This window comes from Carassius auratus, unplaced genomic scaffold (genome assembly GCF_003368295.1).
Source record: "Carassius auratus strain Wakin unplaced genomic scaffold, ASM336829v1 scaf_tig00017342, whole genome shotgun sequence".
NCBI classification, from domain to species: Eukaryota; Metazoa; Chordata; class Actinopteri; order Cypriniformes; family Cyprinidae; genus Carassius; species Carassius auratus.
The window spans coordinates 17,700-37,813 of record NW_020524776.1 but is presented as its reverse complement, the minus strand read 5'-3'; the positions used below and the strand labels follow the sequence as shown (position 1 = coordinate 37,813).

Here is a 20,114-nt window from a genome sequence, read left to right as displayed (position 1 = left end):
GCTCTACATCGAGGCCAACACTCACCTGTTCCAGAATGAACACGGTCGCGTTGCATTCGTCATCTCACTTCTCTCTTTTGACGATCACTACGATGGGCTCAACCCCTCTGGGAAACAAATGCTCCTGTAATGACTTCACTATCTACCTTCTTTGCTCACATGAAAGAACATGAGAAGCATGTACTCCAAATCCTTCAAAAACTACGAGAAAATCAACTGTTTCTAAAATTAGAGAAGTGTGAGTTCCATACCTCCACCATCCAATTTTTAGGCTACATCATCAACCAACATGGTATCAAGATGGACGAGAGGAAGGTGGAAACCATCCAGCAGTGGCCATTACCCAACACCGTGAAAGAACTTCAACGCTTATTTGGATTTGCCAATTTCTACCGACGCTTCATTAACCAGTACAGTATGCTTAGTGCTCCTCTTACTTCTATGCTAAAGAACAGGCCCAAGTCTCTCTCATGGACAACACCTGCCTGAGAAGCCTTCTCCCTACTGCAACAGGCCTTCCTATCGGCTCCGGTCCTGGTTCAGCCCAATCCAGATCTGCCCTTCATAGTGGAGGTTGACGCCTCAGCAACCGGGATCAGAGCAGTCCTCTCTCAGCGGCAGGGTGACCCCCCCACAGCTCCATCCATGTGCCTTCTATTCAAAAAAGATATCCCCGGTGGAGCAGAATTACGACGTGGGAAACTGGGAGCTCCTAGCCATAAAATCAGCTCTCGAGGAATGGAGACAATGGCTGGAGGGAACCAAGCAACCTTTCCAAATCATTACAGATCATTATCGCAATATTGAGTATCTCAGTGAAGCCGCATGCTTGAATCATTGCCAGGCCCGATGGGCTCTTTTCTTCACCCGATTTAATTTCCAGGTCACCAATAGATCAGGTGAAAAGAACTGTAGAGCGGATGCCCTTTCTCGCCTTTACCAAGCCGATCCTGAACCATCCGTTCCTGAACCCATTCTCCCTCCAGCCGTGCTTGTTAACCCGATTCAGTGGACCATCAACCAACATATCACTAATGAGAATCTACAAAACCCAGCTCCGCCGGGAGGTCTAGAGGGGCGTCTCTACATTCCCCCAACCCATCGCCAGCCCCTCTTGGACTCAACTCATACATCCCCGGGCTCTGGACACCCAGGCAGGACAAGGACCCTCTCTCTCCTGAAACAACGCTACTGGTGGCCCTCCATGTCTCGGGACGTCTCTCGATATGTGCAAGGATGCTCAGTCTGTGCCATTCCTGACACCCCTAGGAAGCTACCAGAAGGGAAACTCTTGCCTCTGCCCATCCCCAAGTGACCCTGAACGCACATTGGAGTAGACTTTGAGACCGATCTTCCTCCATCCCAAGGTTACACAAGCGTCCTGGTCGTGGTTGATCAATTCTCTAAATCTTGCAAACTCATTCCCCTCAAGGGTCTACCTACTGCTCTACAGACGGCAGAAGCACTCTTCCATCAAGTTTTCCGCCAATTCGGACTCCCATAGGACATTGCCTTGGATAGAGGTCCCCAATTCATTTCACGCGTCTGGAATGCCTTCTCCCGTCTCCTAGGGGTGTCCATCAGTCTCTCCTCCAGATACCATCCTCAAACCAACGGCCAGACTGAGCGTAAGAGCCAGGAAGTCGGGAGATTCGTGAGACTGTATTGTCACCAGAACCAGGAGAGCTGGAGCCAATACCTACCCTGGGCTGAATACGCACAAATATTCACTCCGTCAAACCACCACTGGGCTCACCCGGTTTCAATGTTTGCTGGGCTATCAGCCACCCCTCTTCCCTTGGTCAGGTGAGCCCTCCGAGGTTCCAGCTCTCAACCACTGGTTCCAGCAAAGTGAGAGGGTCAGGGACTCGGCTCACGTGCATCTCCAACAGGCAGTCCAGAGACACAAGGAACAAGCCGACGCCCCGAAGAGGTCCCACTCTGCAATACCAACCTGGCCAGAAGGTTTGGCTATCCACTCGGGACATCCATCTCCGGCTGCCTTGCCGTAAGCTGAGTCCCGGTCCATTTACCATCGAGGGGCAGCTGAATAAAATAACCTACAGACTCAACCTCCCTGCTCACTACCGTATCTCACCTTCATTCCATGTCTTGTTACTGAAATCTCACACTGACCCTTTATCTCCTCCCTCCACAGAGTCTGGTGATGATGTGGTACCTCCTCCTCCTGCCATCGATGAGACTCAAAACATCTACCGGGTGTGGGCCATCCTCGACTCCAGACGACGGGGTCCACAGCTGGAATACCTCGTGGACTGGGAAGACTAGGGCCCCGAGGAACGATGCTGGGTGAACTGCAATGACATCCTGGACTTACCCAATTTCATCATGAACACCCAGATCGTCCAGCTCCTTGGGGTCGTGGCAGACCCTGTCGTCAACTTCCCGTCCAGCCGTCGGGAGCTGCCCGTGGAGGAGGGGGTACTGTCACCAGGCTCTCATATAAGGACTATCACTTCCCCTCACTCCTCGTCTGATCTAGCATTGACCCACATGTACCCACAGCTTATGAATATCATAGTTGTATATGGATTGTAATTTTTAAATAAATTTAGTAGCAGAGCTAGCCTACTGCAAGCGATTTTTAGAGCTACAAATCCATTTATCCTTTGCTGAAATTTCCGCGTCTTCATGGAGAGAGCATGTCATTGTTGCTTAGCAAAGGCAAACGCCTCAGGGGCACTTCTGCCCGAGTGCTTTGGAAAGGAGGAGAAAGACGCGCCTAGCGTTTTCCATGCGTTCCAGGCAACCACTCAGAAACCATCTCCTTCTACATCCTTGACTCTCCTCTTGCACCCATAGTCCTCGGCTCCTCCTGCACAACCCGAAAATAGACTGGCAATTAAATTCCATCCTGGCCTGGAGTAACAAATGTCATGAGTCTTGTCTACTGTCTGCTTGTCCGTCTGTTTCTATGTCTGTGTTTCAGGAGGAGGCAGTGGATTTGTCTAACGTGCCCATGGAGTACCTCCACTTGAAGGAAGTGTTCAGTAAGTCTCGTGCTGCTTCTCTCCCTCCGCATCATCCCTATGACTGTGCCATAGAATTACTGTTAGGCAAGTCTCCACCTAAAGGCAAATTATATTCACTTTCTGTTCCAGAAAGGGATGCTATGGAGAAATATATTTCTGATTCTCTAGCTTCGAAGTTCATCCACCTTTCCTCTTCTCCAGCGGGGGCGGGGTTCTTTTTTGTGGGGAAGGAAGACGGATCGTTGCGACCTTGTATTGATTACCGGGGACTGAACAGCATCACGGTAAAAAATACTTACCCTTGGCCGTTGATGTCTTCAGCCTTCGAGAGGTTGCGGGAGCGTCAATTTTCACAAATTGGACTAACGTAATGCTTATCATTTGGTCCATATCAGGGAGGGGGATGAATGGAAGACCGCTTTTAACACCCCTATGGGGCACATTGAATACTTGGTCATGCCCTTTGGGCTCTCCAACTTCCCAGTGGTCTTCCAGGCATATCGCGTCGACTGAGGGAATATGGATGGATCCCAAGAAGGTTAAGGCTGTCGTAGAGTGGCCAAGTCCAGATTCCCGTAAGGCCCTACAGAGGTTTCTGGGGTTCGCCAACTTCTACCGGCATTTTATTCGCAACTTCAGCCAACTAGCCGCACCTCTGATCGCCTTGACCTCCCCCAAAACTATGTTCAGGTGGTCAGACACAGCCGAGGCTTTACCATAGTTTACCATCATTTACTATAGTATACCATGATTTACCATGTTCAAGTATGATTTACTATAATTCTAGCATGATTTACCATAGTTGACCATAGTTTACCATGATTTACCACAGTTTACCATGATTGACTATATTATACAACGATTTACCATGTTCAAGTATGATTTACTGATTCTAGCATGATTTATCATAGTTTACCATGATTTACCATAGCTTACCATGATTTACCACGATTTACCATAGTTTACCATGATTTACTATAGTATACCATGATTTACCATGTTCAAGTATGATTTATTGATTCTAGCATGATTTAGCATAGTTTAACATGATTTATCACGATTTACTGTACCCATATACGTCATGGGTCAAAAAGTGTGGCTTTCTACTAAGAACATTCCTCTCCATTCCGTCTCTAATAAATTGGCTCCCAAATTTATTGGCCCGTTCACTGTCACCAAAAGCATTAGTCTGGTGGCAGTCCGCCTCAAACTTCCTCCAGCATACAGGAAAATTCATCCCACCTTTCATGTATCTAAAATAAAGCCTGTATTTCATTCTCCTATTAATCCGCCTTCCCCAGTACCCCAACCCCCGACGACTCGTAGATGGGGAACCTACGTACTAGGTCAATCATATTTTGCACTCTAGACGGAGGGTACGCAGATTTCAGTACTTGGTGGACTGGGAAGGTTACGGTCTGGAGGAGAGAAGTTGGGTGCCTGCTAGGGACATCCTGGATCACTCCCTTATCGATGATTCCAATCGACAGGTAAGGGAGTCTGGGGACACCAGGAGGCGTCCTTAGGAGGATCTTCTGATCAGCAGCAGCTGCAGCTCATTCCACCAGCCTACTTAATGCCCTGTCTTTCGTCTCCTGTTTGTCAGATCGTTGTTTGAGGTCCTCCATGCTACTTTGTTGTGTCTTGTGTGTTGCTACTTTGTTGTGTCTTGTACCAGTTCGGTCGCTCTTGGATTAACCAGTCATCGCAACGGATTACTCACCACCACCATCTCCACCAGCGCACTCAAACACCTCATCAACTGTCTGTGCTGCCATTGAGGTCCCTGCGTCACCCACCATCATCTACATACCATTACACAGTTCAATAAATACCAATTACTCGCAACTGCTTCCTGTCCTTACTCACAGCCATGACAGATACAACATATAAGATTTTTAATTATGCATTCATTATAAATACAGGGTTCATAGAAAGTGTTGCCAAACTGTCTTCATAAAAACTACTGCGTAAAAATAGAGAGTGCAGAGAAGGAAAAAGTGTTTTCCAACCCTCTATACACACCTTGGCAAATGAATCACCATGGGCTAGTAGATTTTTTTAGTTGCCTTGCCAAACTAATATAGTTACTATTATACTCATCTGAAAGTACACTCTTAACATCAGCCAATCAAGCATTTCTTTTTTTAAATGATAAATGATAAAACGAAAACATGGTTACCATGTTTGTGAATGCTTAATTGTCTAAATTGGTAGTGCTTAACACATTGTTGGTCAATGAGTGATTCTGTAAAGATTTATATTTATATATATATATATATATATATATATATATATATATATATATATATATATATATACTGTATATATATACTGTATATATATACTGTATATATATTTGTTTTTTCTTGTCAAAGATAAACAATAAAAAAATACTACTAACAATATAAAATGCACTAAGTATTAATAAGCTGCCGAGTTAATGAATATGAATCACATTTTCTGTGTGCAAATGTCTTGATGGCTTATGGTTTACACAGTCCTTCTCACTAGAACTGGAAGGTCAGTTCGAGTGCATTGCATTGTGGGACGCTACTGTATTCCATACAGTGTGCCATAGTCACATACTGCACAAATACTGTCTGAAAAATGTTGGTACTGTAGGTCAAAAGGATAATGTAGGAAAATGTGCATACTATATACTGCAGAAATAGTAGGGCTCTATAATTTCCATGTTGTGGAAAACACAGGGACGGAATCACAGAATCCAGCGATGAAAGTAGAATTTACTGTATAACGCAGAATTTGGGAAAATTTGGATGAAAATATTAAAGTATGGCTGTAAACTTAAGCCATGGAATGGACTTAACAGACTGTCAAGTAGATGTCTGTTTGCTTACTGAAGCTCGACTGTGTCTCGCTATATGATGAACTTCATCTGAGAGTCACTTCAATCTTTCGTCTTGTGTTTGTCAGAGCGTTGTTTGCAGTTCCCAGTGTTATGACACGGACATTGTTACTTCCCGGATCGCCATCAGACTTCACCTCATCCACCTGTTATCCTGTTTTATGTTCCTTGTGTTTCTGACTCTGTTTACTTGCACTTGCTTCCTCACCTTCATTCGCCGTTACAATATCATACAATATACAAATTTTTAACTTCTTTCAAAGGAAAGTAGCTAAAGGCTGCTCAAAATGTTGCAGAATGTCACTAAATTATGTCAAAGGCTAATAAGCATAAGCATATTCATGACATAATTGCAATATATTTTCATTCTACATAGTGTTAGTCTATTACATTTGTTTCTCTCATACTCTCAGTGCTCACATACTAGGTTTTAATATGTAAATTCTAAATAAAATTAGCATTTTGAGTTTTAGTTCATTTTTAGTTCTATCTGTTGTTGAAATGGTGACACAAATGCGCCCCATTAAGACGACATGTTAACCAGCTCTCCCTTCCAAGCTGTCAAACATCATTTAACAAACCCACACAAGATAAAGAGAGTAACTGTGCTGTGTATTTCTACATGTAAACTGATCATTCAGGTGAGAAGCAACATAATCTAATTTAACTGAATGCGCTGCTCCTCTCAGTCAATCAATGAACAGATCAGATGCAAACTAGACAAGGTTTATGCAAGAAGACAGTAGATTTGTCGCTAGGCGCTATTTTTTTAATATTGCTAAAGGGGTCTGAAAGTTGCTGTGACAATTAGCTTGATATAAAACATATTTTTTCGATTTTTTATATAAAAATGTTACAAATAGCATATTTCTGCAGCATTATCATGATATATAGATCTCAATCTAAAGTTATTACAAATACTCGATGGTGGTTTAAAGTGAGTTTTGAGTAAGAGCATAGTTTACATTTTATAAATTGTTTTATGTAGCTTGATGCTACAGTGTGAATGGTCATGTAACGCGTTTTCCTTGACGCCCCACCAGAGCCAATCACTAATTTAGGCACATCAAGCATGCTGCACATTTACTGGCTCACTGATGACGATGAGATGAACCCCTTAGGTATCGAAATTTGGTATGGAAGGACTAGAGAATAGAGGCAATTCGGTCGGTGCCTAAAAAGTATCGAACATGATACACAGCCATATTAAAAAGCAATGTTGTGAAAGTGACATGACATTCAGCCAAGTATGGTGACCCATACTTAGAATTTGTGCTCTGCATTTAACCCATCCGAGATGCACACACACAGAGCAGTGAACACACACACACACTGTGAACACACACCCGGAGCAGTGGGCAGCCATTTATGCTGTGGCGCCCGGGGAGCAGTTGGGGGTTCGATGCCTTGCTCAAGGGCACCTAAGTCGTGGTATTAAAGGTGGAGAGAGAGCTGTTCATGCACTCCCCCCACCCACAATTCCTGCCAGCCCGAGACTAGAACCCACAACCTTTCGATTGGGAGTCCAACCCTCTAACCATTAGGCCACGACTTTCCCATATAGTGCCATCTGTATTGGATCTGACAGGAATGGACCAGCACATGCTTTGTTAGAGATCGCTTGATATGTACTGAAGAAGTGGACGTGTCGAACCAAAGTCACAGAAGGCTCCAACTATGAAGGATGTAGCTTGTCAAACTGACACACACAAAGGTAGTTTACTCTGCAAAACTGTTATCCAAACACAGCAGTGGGCGTTTACTTCCATGTCTTCAATGCAGCACGCATATAAAAACAGAGCGTTTCTTGAGCTGGTCTCGAAAACAAGGTAGAAAATAACCTATTCCTTGTTAATTTGTATGATTTTGAATGTAAAGTGGACCTCAGACAACATTAAAACCAGTTCATGACCCTTTAATGGTACAAACAAACAAGGCAAATTTGATTTCTCATGTCATGATCCCTTTAAGTGTTGAAAAGTGTTTAATAGGCTGGTGCTTTTTGCTTCATTCTTTTGTAAAATGAATTTGTGAGAACATTTGATGCATTGTTTAATCCTCCCAAAGGCATTGATCTTTCCTAAAGAAGGCAAGTGTAGCAGTTTAACTACAATGATAACACATTCTACCACTCGCTCATATTTAGGTGTACATATCTATCAATATATATCTATCAGCTGAATGAATCAATGAAAAATGAATATATTTAACTATTTTTGAGAAATAACTATAAATTGTTAGTCTAGTGCAATAATCTAATGTAATAATTCAGATATCTGTAACTAAGAATGAATTGCATTAAATAACATTTCACTTCAAAGAAGAACAAACAGGAGATTGTTTCAGTACAGTCCTGTTCTTCTGGAAGACTTTCCCGTTGGGTTGTGTCCTCCATGTCAGTGTGACGTCCTGATCGCTCAGCGTCTGATTTAACTAAACACAGAAACAGTCTTCAGTTACCCAGTGGATAAATCCCACACAGACAAGTTTGAGACATTTCAACTCAAAATGAGCATCTCTTACTTTACAAATCTTAAAGGGGGGCTGAAATGCTCGTTTTCACTCAATATCCTGTTAATCTTGAGTACCTATAGAGTAGTACTGCATCCTTCATAACTACAAAAAGTCTTTATTTTTATTATATTTATAAGAGAAAGATAGTCTGTACCGATTTTTCCCGGAAAAACACGAGCGCCTAGAGGCGTGACGTGTGGGTGGAGCTAAAAAATCACGAGCACGAGTAGGCGCTGATAGCTAAGTTAACAACACAGAGATATTTGAAGCAGTTTTACTCACCGCATGCGGTTCCAACACACGATCGTGACCCTTTTTTGTTGGGACTGCATTATCCTTAAGAAATAAACGATGTGCAAATCCGTCGTCAAACTTGGCCTTGTTTGTAAAACAAGCATCTTCGAAATGCAGGGAACAAACACAAACACTTGCACAACTCCGTTGATGCTCTGTAAAAATAAACTCCATCCACTGGTCCCTTAATGCTGATTCTCTTTAGGTAATCTGTGCAGGGTTGTCTTGCCCTGGCAACCAAAAACACACTTCTTTTGTGACATTTCGTGACGCTCTCGCTCTGATCAGTGAGTCTGTGCTCAGCCTCTCAGTGCTCTGCTATACGGGAGCGCGCGCTCTTCCGGCAGAAGTGCCTCAGGTCCCATATAAGGAAATTACGCTCCATCTAACGTCACACAGAGCCATACTCGAAAAAAACTTTCTTAAACTTGTGACAAACCGGAAGAGGTTTTTTTGGAACAAAAATACTCCTTCAAACGTACAACTTAATTTTTTAAACTTTGTCCATGTTTAGCATGGGAATCCAACTCTTTAACAGTGTAAAAAACTCAGTATGCATGAAATAGCATTTCACCCCCCCTTTAAAGGCATAGTTCACTCTTAAATAAAATTTTGATATGTATTATCTTACCTCAAGGACATCCAAGATGTAGGTTTCTTTGTTTCCTCAGTATTTCCCATTTTGATATTTTTAGGGCAAACCGTTCTTGTCTGTGACTCATATAATGGAGGTCTATGTTCACTACCTCAAAGAGCATGCACAGAGGAGTCCATATTAAACAATTCCCCATCATAAGTACACACTGATGACCTAAGACACGAAACGAGCAGTTTGTGTAAGAAAACGAACAGTATTTATATCGTTTTTACCTCTTGTACACAACCACGTACAACTGATCTGAGTGCGAGTGCTCTGGCTTAGTCTGCGCAAGCGCGGAAAGCCCCGGAGGTGATCTCTCGCGCATGAACGTCACTCATTATTTACTATTTACCACACGATATGGCACCAATCTGCACTGTTTGAAATATAATGCAGTAATTGCAGTCAATTAATTTGTTTATAATGCACCCTATAATCGTTGCGATTATAATAAAAACACATTACTCACTCTATTGACAGCGTGCCATTGGGTCCCTCTGGCATTGGGCGTCGCCTCCAGTAGTTCAAATAAATATAGTTGTGAAAAAAATTCAATGTTGTCTGTTGATATATTGAAATTGTCTTCCATTGCAATTTACTGTACGTCTAAATATGTTTAGATCTTCACGGTGAAAGGTAATACTTCCGAGATCTGTGTAAACCACAGACAGTAAGTGTAAACAATGAGTGACGTTCATGCGCGAGAGATCATTTCCGGCACTTTCCGTGCTTGCGCAGACTAAGCCAGAGCGCGCGCACGTCAAATCAGGAAGCACTCGCACACTCAGATCAGTTGGATGTGGTTGTGTACAAGAGGTAAAAACTATATAAATACTGTTCGTTTTCTTACACAAACCGCTTGTTTCGTGTCTTAGGTAATCAGTGCATACTTATGATGGGGAATTGTTTAATATGGACTCCTCTGTGCATGCTCTTTGAGGTGGTGACCATAGACCTCCATTATATGAGTCACATACAAGAACGGTTTGACGTAAAAATATCAAAATATCTTATTTTTTAGACTGATGTCTAAACTGACCTGATGTTTTGTGTTTGCTCTATGTTCAACAATTAATTTTAGTCAGATGAGTATTATAAAAACCACCTTGTTTAAGACAAGCTCCTTCAGTTCAGCTTCATCCACATTCTCAGCAGCTTTCACCTGCATTCGGATCACCTGCTTCTTGACTGTCGGAGAAACATCATATATGTTACTCAGTTTTACTATATCTTACTAATTGAACATATAAATCAGGGATTCATAAACTTTTTGTCAGCCAAGCCCCTTTGACCACAAATCTTAAACATGTACTTACATCTGCCCATGCAATTTTAGTTTGAGGTTTTTGATGAGGAAGTTATGGTCTAGTGGTTAGAGAGTTTGACTCCTAACCCTAGGGTTGTGGGTTTGAGTCTGGGGCTGGCAATACCATGACTGAGGTGTCCCTTGAGCAAGGCACTGAACATCCAACTCCTCCCCGGGCATTTTTTTTTTTCCCGGTCAATAAGATGTTTAATTAAATTTAATTTAACCAGTAAAATTGAATTCTGAAAAATTTAAATGGAAACTGTTTAAATTTGTTATAAAATAAAATTTTGGAAGACATTTTGGCAAAAACTAAAACTGATTTTATAGGGCCCTACAACTAGGGTTGAGTACCGAACTCTGTATTTTTAAGAGCACCGACCGAATTACATTGGTACTACTGAGTACTGATTCACAAGAAATCAATTGGTGCCAAATGTCAGTGCCCGAGAACACATCTGAGTGTGTGAGTAAAGGGGGTCAGAGACCGGATGAGAAGCGCAGCGCTGTTCCACATATTTGTGTTGAGTGTATGCACACCGGTGGCACAACTCGACGACTGTCTGTGCCGACACTGTTAAAAATCCTGCCGCAATTTTATAGTTTTCCATAAAATCAGATTATATTTCTCCCAAATTATTGTTAATGTACATAATTACTTTATCCTAGGCTGGAAGATTGTGTATAGTGAATACTTCCGCACAGCATTTCTCTTTCTGTAGGTCTAATACAGTCTGTATGCTTTAGATCGAGAGCTATAATAATACAGATCACACTTTCTCTTCACGTTTGCTCTGTTTTTCAAACTCAGCAACACAATTTTATACATTTTTGAAGTTAACTTTTGGCTGTTTGGTGATTAGATTAAATGTTCTGGACTGCTGTCTCCTTGAACTGAATGCAGTGTGTCTGTTGTGTGATATGTGAGTAGCTTGCTGATGTTTAGAATTTTTTTTCTAGTGTGTACTATTTCTAAATACATAACAAAATGTTGAAATTGAGAGGATTGGATGTATGTATGAATGTATGAATTGGATGTATGTATGGATGAGCTACCAGTGTTACAGTAGAAGTACTGAGTCATTGTGCATACTTTATCATCAAGTGTACGATAATAATTATTTGGACCAGCACAATCTTCGTTCTACTTAGTTAATGTCTGAGTAGCAAGTTACATTTAGTCATTTTGTAGACTTTTTATCCAAAGAATCTTACCACAGGGGAATACATAAAGTGATTCTTTTAAAGAGGCAAACAGAAACAGGAAGTGTTAATAATACCAAGTTTCAGGCATTGTCCAAATACACTGTAAGTACAATCTAGAAAGGGAAGGAATAAATAAAGAGAAAGACAAAGCTTTTTTAAATTAAGTATGAAGTCACTTAAATTTAGGATGAGAAGCGATTAGTCAACAGAAGAGATGAATGGCAGCGCGTGAGTGTTTTGCTTAAAGGGGTCATATGATGAAATTTCATTCTCTTTGGAGTGTGACAAGCTCTTGGTGCATGAAGAAGATCTGTAGTTGCAAATACTAAAGTCTCAAATACAAAGAGATATTCTTTATAAAAGTTAATTGACAACTAGGGATGCACCGAAATGAAAATTCTGGGCCGAAACCGAAAACCGAAAAAGAGAAAACCAAGGCCGAAAACCGAAACCGAAACACCGAAAGAAATTATGCCAAGTATTAGTACCATTGCATTTATTGCTATGACCGTGTACTAACTTTACTAAAATTGAGACATTGCAATTGCATAAATTAATATTAAAGTTTCAAAGATAATTACAATTACATAACTTATTTAAAAAAAAAAAAAAAACATAAAAATACATAATTACAAATGATGCAAATATTTATTAAGCACATTGCAACAATGCACAGTATAAAATAAAATTCAAACTAAAAATTTATCCCACTCGTGTATATTTAATAATAATGTACAGGCCTACTGGCCTGCAGAAAGGTTTTAAAATGAACAGTTCTCTCATAAAAACAAAGTGCATTTAGGTGAAGTGTATTTGAAATTTTTCTATGTAGGACTAGAAAGTGCATTACTTCTCCAGTAGGCAAGACTTTTATCACTTCTGGGGATGGGGACTTCAGACAGACAACCATCTAGCTGTTGAGCAGTTGAGCTTGTCATCTGCCTGACATTTGAGAAATATTTGAGAAAGTGTATTTAAATAGGTCCAGGGCATAAATAAACATTTTTTATCAAATTAAAGCAGAAATCTAGCAGAAAATCTAGCATAAATATTGGCTACAATCTGATTTTATGTATGTATATATGTTTGGTTGTGTGTGTGTATATATATATATAGTAGCCTAAGAACAAAATAGCCAACGTATTATTATTATTTGAGGCACTTTCTTGCAGAATTCCACTGAACATATCAGACAACGAGGGTGCATGCCCTCATCTGGTGCAGAGGACCAGTCTTTTTTTCTGCGCTCTGATCAGTCTCCTGCGCTTGGCGCTTCTCCGTCTCCACACGGGTTCTCCGCATCCAGCGCGGCCTGGATCATTTCTCGTGCGCGCTGCCTTATTTCCGCATCCAAGTAATGGTCTTTATAACGCGGATCAAGCACATTCGCGATGAAGTGCAGAGGATCCGAAAAGATCTCAGTGAGACGTGTGCAAACAGACTCTATAAGACTGTACTTTTCTTTGTTTTTACTTCGTGGTCAGTCTTAATCTCTTTGTTAGGAGACGTTTTAGTGCTGCGAATAAAGGAATACGAAGAGAGAGATTGTTCTCACTGGTGTTAATTGAATGTCGCGTGGAGCTCGTGGTCTGCGCTATGCAGGTGCACGTGCAGGTCGCGGTTTCTGTTTGCGTCATCACAACATTTCGGCCGTGTTGTTTCGGTGATAAAAGTATATCGGCCAAAAACCGAAAAGGCAATTTACGGCCGAAAATTTTCGGTGGCCGAAATTTCGGTGCATCCCTAGTGACAACCACTACCTCCTAAAATGTCTTGATTAAACATGACCCCACTTCTATGTCACTGTGTGGGAAAATTTGCATAACAACCCAAATGTTCACGCAAAAAGAGAAGGTGTAACATTCTTTCTGTTGCTGTTGTCGCCGCCATGTTGTGGAGATGCTGTTTGTTCGTTGGGAAAGCGAAACTACTTTGTTTGGCCTTCCAAAAGTGGACACAACTAGAAATCAGTGGTCGAGTTGTATTTACAACAGAACAGTTCAACCCAAATATTCAGATGTGTGCAGCACATTTTACGGAGGACTGTGTCCTGCGAGAGTAGCCTACAATGCCGGTGTCTGTTTCTATAAAATGAGGCAATTCCACCTTTGCCAGGACAGTCTGGTGCTTCTAACTCACAGTCTGTAAGTATGTTTACATATTTAATATAATTTGCCACTGATGATTCAAACGCAAGTTTTAAGCAGAGTAACGCTTGTTTTTTGTCAATTCTCTGATTGCAAATGCAGACATGGGTTTTTATGTTTACACAGCACGATATGCAACGCATAAAAAATACATAAATGTCACGCTGTCTGGTCTCTGTTTCCCTGGGTGTCCACGAGTGGTCTCACTTCCCCTTAGGCACCTCACTGTAGGCACTAGTCCCACTAGCCTTGTCCCTTCATCACAGTAATTGCACTCCTGTTAATTGCACCAGGTGCCTTCACTTATTACTCATTAGCCTCTCTATATTAACCAGACTTTTCCTGTTGTCTGCATGGAGTCCTTTCCTTCCGTTTCCTTCCATACCCAGTCTGCTCGTCTTCCGAGTTCCTCGCATTCCGAGTTCCAGTTCCTATTTCCGTTCCTGTTCCCCTCCAGAGTCGAGTCAGAGCCCGTTGACCCTCCAGAGTCAAGGCATGTGCTCGTTGACCCTCCAGAGTTGAGGCAGGTGCTCGTTGATCCTCCAGAGTCGAGGCAGGTGCTCGTAGACCCTCCAGAGTCGAGGCAGGTTCCCGTTGATCCTCCAGAGTCGAGGCAGGTGTTCGTGGACCCTCCAGAGCTGAGTCAGGTGCTCAGTGACCCTCCAGAGTCAGGGCTGGTCACCGTTGACCTTCCAGAGTCAGGGCTAGTCACCATTGACCTTCCAGAGTCAGGGCTAGTCACCGTTGACCTTCCAGAGTCAGGGCTAGTCACCGTTGACACTCCGGAGACAAGTCAAGTCACCAATTATCTTCATGGTCAACAGTGTTCTTCATGGGCAAGGGCAAGGTCAAGGCGCCGCCCTGGTGGGCTTCTGTCTCAAACCTCACGGATGTGGTGGTCTTCTGTGCCTTCCTGGTGGTCTTCTGTCTCAACCACATGGATGTGGTGGTCTTCTGCTCCACCCTGGTGGGCTTCTGTCTTGACCACACGGATGTGGTGGTCTTCTGCGCCGCCCTGGTGGGATTCTGTCTCGACCACACGGATGTGGTGGCCTTCTGCTCCGCCCTGGTGGGCTTCACGTTTTGTCCTTCCTGAACTTGTGTTTTGTTGTTGTTGTTTTTTCTCCTCTTCTGTCTGTTTCCATCTATGGACCTGGCCCTCCGTCCCTCCCCCTGATCCTCTGCCGGTCCACCTCCCTCCTGGGTTCCTTGTCTTTGTTTTTCTCTCCGTTTTCCACTAAGGACCTGGCCCTCCATCCCTCCCCCTGATCCTCCGCCAGTCCACCTCCCTCCTGGGCTTCTTGTTTTTCTCCATTTCCCTGGGTGTCCACTAGTAGTCTCACCTCACCGTAGGCACTACCATTCCCACTAGCCATGTCCCTTCATCACAGTAATTGCACTCCTGTTAATTGCACCAGGTGCCTTCACTTATTACTCATTAGCCTCCCTATATTAACCAGTCTTTTCCTGTTGTCTGCGTGGAGTCCTTTCCTTCCGTACCCAGTCTTCTCGTCTTCCGAGTTCATGGCATTCCGAGTTCCTGTTCCTGTTCTTGTTGGATTACGATTTGGATTACCCTAAATAAACATTACTGCTATTGGATCTCTCATTCCCTGTGTTTCACTGGGTTTAGGAATGTCACAATAAATCATTATAATCAGTAATTATGTCCCCACTGGATGCAACAAATGCCTCGTTTTTAATGGGTTTTAGTGGTTTTGTCTCATCATGCCGGGACACACAGCATCACAGTATGCTAAGGGGCGTAACATTTTTGTTAAACGCTTGAGGTATCCGGCCAATCCCAATGCACTGAATAGCTGGCCAATCAGTGTACACCTCGCTTTTCAGATCAATGAGCTTTGTAAAAATCAATGTGTTTCAGAAAGGCAGGAATTGGATCCGCTTATAATTATTACTTTCTAGTAGGAAGGAATATTTAGTTATCTACCTATTTCTGCTTATTATTTTCGCTGTAGTTTGTATTTTTTATTGCACTTACTGGTAATTATACTAATTGCTATTGGCTAAGAAGAAGTGTTATTTGCATTGCTCCCTTTCTGCACTAAAGTGCGAACTGTAGTTTCGATTTGAGGAATTGCCCTGCTATAGACTATTGGCTGTGCTAATGAGAAGGCCGCCACAGCTTTTTTCACTTTAGTTTCATAGAGTGTGGATATTATTTGAGGTCTGTGTGCTGATGCTGAAGCATTGGTGGAAGCGTTCAGGCCTCGTGTCCAGCCTTCTTGTGTGAAGATCAACCAGTGTAAGGACCTGCAACTTAACCTGCTCGACTTCACAGAGCAACGAAACCACTAACACACTAAGCTTTATTTCTATCTTCCCTTTACACACTCTGCTTTCCTGTCCTCTTTTTCTCTGTGATGTGTATCCATAACATTCCGGTTGTCTCTTGATAACTCTCTAATGTCACACGCAGACACAGCACAATCTTGCTAACTTGCATCCTATCTCTACATTCTCTACTGCACATCTTTCTTTCTTGTGGGTCTGTGGAATTGTCAGTCAACAAAGCAGACTTTATTTCTTCTTTTTCTTTACAGTCCACACCCAGCATCTTGGGCTTGACTGAGATCTGGAATTGTCCAGAAGACTTAGCAACCCCAGCTGCTCTAACAAACTGTCTCTTTCTCTCACACCCCCGTCAGGTTGGCCAGGGTGGGGGCACTGGTCTGCTCATTTCTAAAAAGTGGAAATACTCAACGCACTCTCCCCTATGCAATTATAACTCATTTGAATCTCATGCCACTACTGTAATAGCTTCTAAAAAACTTTGGGTTGTGGTCATTTACCTCCCTCCTGCCCAAATTATATCCCCAAATCAGGCAACCAACTTGACTTAATTTACACACGCAATTGTTTTCCAGACAACATTTTGGTAGAACCTCTACATATCTCTGACCATTTCTTCATTACATTTAAACTACATTTTGCTACCTGTGTCCCACCTAGCCCTAAAAGACATGTATTTTACCTCTAAATCACACAGAAAATAAGAAACCACTGAACCGGCAAGCAGCACCTCAGCCTGGAGAGAGGTGACTAGTAGTATGAGGTAGGGCAGTCTAGGTACTGCCCTATTAAACGTGGTTTTCACCTGCATGACAGGTGCGACAGCTTATTGGCTGCCGCTCCAGGTGTATTTAAGGTAAAGTTTGTTACCTGGGTACACAGCGTACAATCATATTGGTGTGTGTGCGTGCAGCCAGGTTATGGTCACGATTGGTGCGACGTTGCTGTTGGGTACAGGCTGTCCTTCGCTCCAGAACGCCTGCATATTTGCAGTTCGTCGATTAGGGATAAAGCTGTGAGTAACTGAACCCGCGTGTTTAGTGATTTACTTCTGGTGCAGCTGCTCGTGAGCACTTCGTTGCTGTGGACAGCAGGGCAAAACTCTCCTTAGACGGCGTTAAGACCGCACTGTTTGTTCTGCTGCTATTTTTATGACTGTGACCGTTTTTTGTATTTGATTATTGCTGTGTTTGCTTTTTGTTTTTCACACTCATGCTGTGTGAAGGGTGAAGGTGGCTAGTCTGAGTCGTCATTTAAAGAGATTTACTGTTAACGGTGCCTGCTTAACCCCACCGGTTGTTATATTGCCACCAGCAGCGTGTTTTTGTTTAATGTTGACTTAAGTTTTGTTAGCCGAGTTCTCTTCAGCTTTAAGTTTTTTTGTTCTTTAACTTTATTTATTTTATTTTTTTTGTATTGTTTGCTTTATTATTTTCTGGTTCTGTTCTCTTTAACCTCTTGCTGCTCAATGTAATGTCTAGGCTCATGAGCTTTTGGCACGAACCTAGTTGAGTATTTACATCTCTCTGTCTGACCCCTGTAGCAAGTAAATTGTCCATTGATGTTCCCCACCATGGTTTGAACTTATTCTAATGCAAGTTGTTGGATTGAATGTGAGTTGAACTAAATGTTTTATTTTACTTTCTCATTTTTGTTTGTTTATTTCAGGTGCTGAAGGCCCCCAGTGAGGGAAGCTAGCTGTTTTGGCCCTGTGGTGGTGGAGTTTCTCTCACAGAGTGTTTTTGCCATTTGAGATCTGTGTCTCCCTCACTTAGAGTGTGTGTGGTGTGAGTGTTTGTGCATGGCATAGTTGGTTGAGTGGTGTGTCTTAGGATACTCACTGTTCAGCTAGCTGCCCTACTGGTAAGCCTCAGCCGGAAAGTTTCTTGGTTTTCTTTTATTATCTTTGTTTGGTCAACACTTTTTTACATTTGAATTAATTATTGTGAAATAAAAGCATTTTTTTTATTTATATCCAAGTCTCTTGTATTCAGTGGTAACGAACCTGTGTGCTATATTTTTGGGTATAACTTTCACCGTTCATAGAAACAGGGTGGCGTAGTCTGTGCTAATTATTGTATTCTAGTGTCAATTCTTGCCCTTTACCGCCCCGCCACAAGTACACACATCACATGTGAATCAGTAATTGCTTATGATACACCTTGTTATTAGTTTGTACCCATAATCAGTTAAGAAATCTCTGTAGAAAAATTGGAAAAGGTAGGCTAACTTTCTGCCAGGACATTATTCATGATGTTTATAGACATTTCCTGTAAGCCTACACAAAATGTAAAGCATGATTTTAAATAGAGGTAAAATGCTTGTGAAATATCAATAAAGAAATCTTTTCATATTAACAAAGTAATAAGTAAAATTTTTGCCCAATTTTTATATACATTTCTTAGAGTGTGGCATTCTAACAAACTAATGCTTAAAACTATAACTGTTCAGAATGTGTAGTTTTTACATAAAATGTAATTGTTCAAAAATGTGTAACTGTTCAATAATCCAATGTTGAATTTAAATTTAAATATAAAAATATCTAATTATAAAAAAGTTTTGTGTATATATAATGTTTGTATCATTTAAAAATATATTTTACATTACATTATTTTTCCAAACATATTTAAAATGAACAGAGACAAATCATATTTTTGTTGAGATTTGAGAAATCTCATTTAGTATTCTACACATTGACGTAATTTTCCATCATGTAATAACATCATCAAAATAATATCATAATGATATCACAACATCATTTAGCAACTTTTAGCAACAAATCAGCCTGTCTTTAGCAAATTTCCCTGAAAATTAGTTGGCAACACTGCTGCCCGCAAAAACTAATCTGTACTTCCAATAAGATTCTGTGTGATCCGGAGTTTCCCATAAGGGCTAAAAAATTCCCCACACAGATTTCACTGCAAATTCGACCAACAGAAAGATGCTGGGCTTGAAAGTGATATCTTTGTGAGCGGTGGTTCATACATCTCTATACTATTGAGAATGGATGGACCTATTTTTTTCCACGTGAAATTTCACAAATTACCTGTTCCATAAACCTCCACCTCACACAGCGCGAGATTTATCTGGATGTTAGGAATGTACATGTTCACATAACGACCTTTCATTCCACCACAAAAGAAACTGACAGTACTGCCTACTGGGAGAGATGAAGTGACAGCACATCTACAGAGAGAAAGAGAGAAACCATGACACAATCAGCTGACCTGCTCAAATCCAGTTCTCCTGACACATTCATAACTGTTTTCATTACTTCACCTGGGATTGTTGTTTCCGTTGTTTTCCAGAGAGTTTCCGATGCGGATCTCTACTCCAGTCGTTTGCTCCGAACAGCAGTCGTTTCTGTTGGTGATGGTCACGTTGTAAATGTGATAAGAATCCAGCAGGTCCAGCCTCCACCACGGGCTGAGCTCGTTATCTGTGTGTGAGCAGGTTGAGCCTGGACCTGGAGCGTATCTGATGCCGTCGATGGCATTTGAAGCTCCCCAAGTGGAATATATGGATGACTGTACAGCTTTTCCTTTTAATGCCAAATTCTCTGAAAACATGTAAAGAGACAAAGGGTCAAGGCCAAAATGTGTGAAGTTTCAGTACATTCCATTTGGTTTCAAATAATATATCTGGACGAAACGTCGTTATGATACAAAACTTTTACATATAGAGCTAAATGCACCTCCATGTGGACGCAGACCTAATTATTTGCACTTTACATTGAATAAGTTACCCTTTCATAATAATAATATTCCAATAATATATTCCAACCCAAAACACTCAATTCTATTTACTACTACATTTAAATCTGAAGTTAATA

At 41.7% G+C, this 20,114-nt stretch overlaps 1 protein-coding gene across 1 annotated transcript; it reads right to left on the bottom strand.

Annotated features, from left to right (window-relative positions):
• Positions 1 to 2,334: 2,334 nt before the first annotated feature.
• On the bottom strand, positions 2,335 to 19,852 carry LOC113075635 (fucolectin-like). The gene is made up of 4 exons (XM_026248317.1): positions 19,562 to 19,852; positions 19,329 to 19,468; positions 10,416 to 10,498; positions 2,335 to 2,424 (listed from the first exon to the last, which is right to left on the bottom strand). Exons 1-4 carry the CDS (start codon positions 19,849 to 19,851, stop codon positions 2,335 to 2,337), a joined length of 603 nt encoding a protein of 200 aa, XP_026104102.1. The 5' UTR covers position 19,852.
• Positions 19,853 to 20,114: the final 262 nt, after the last annotated feature.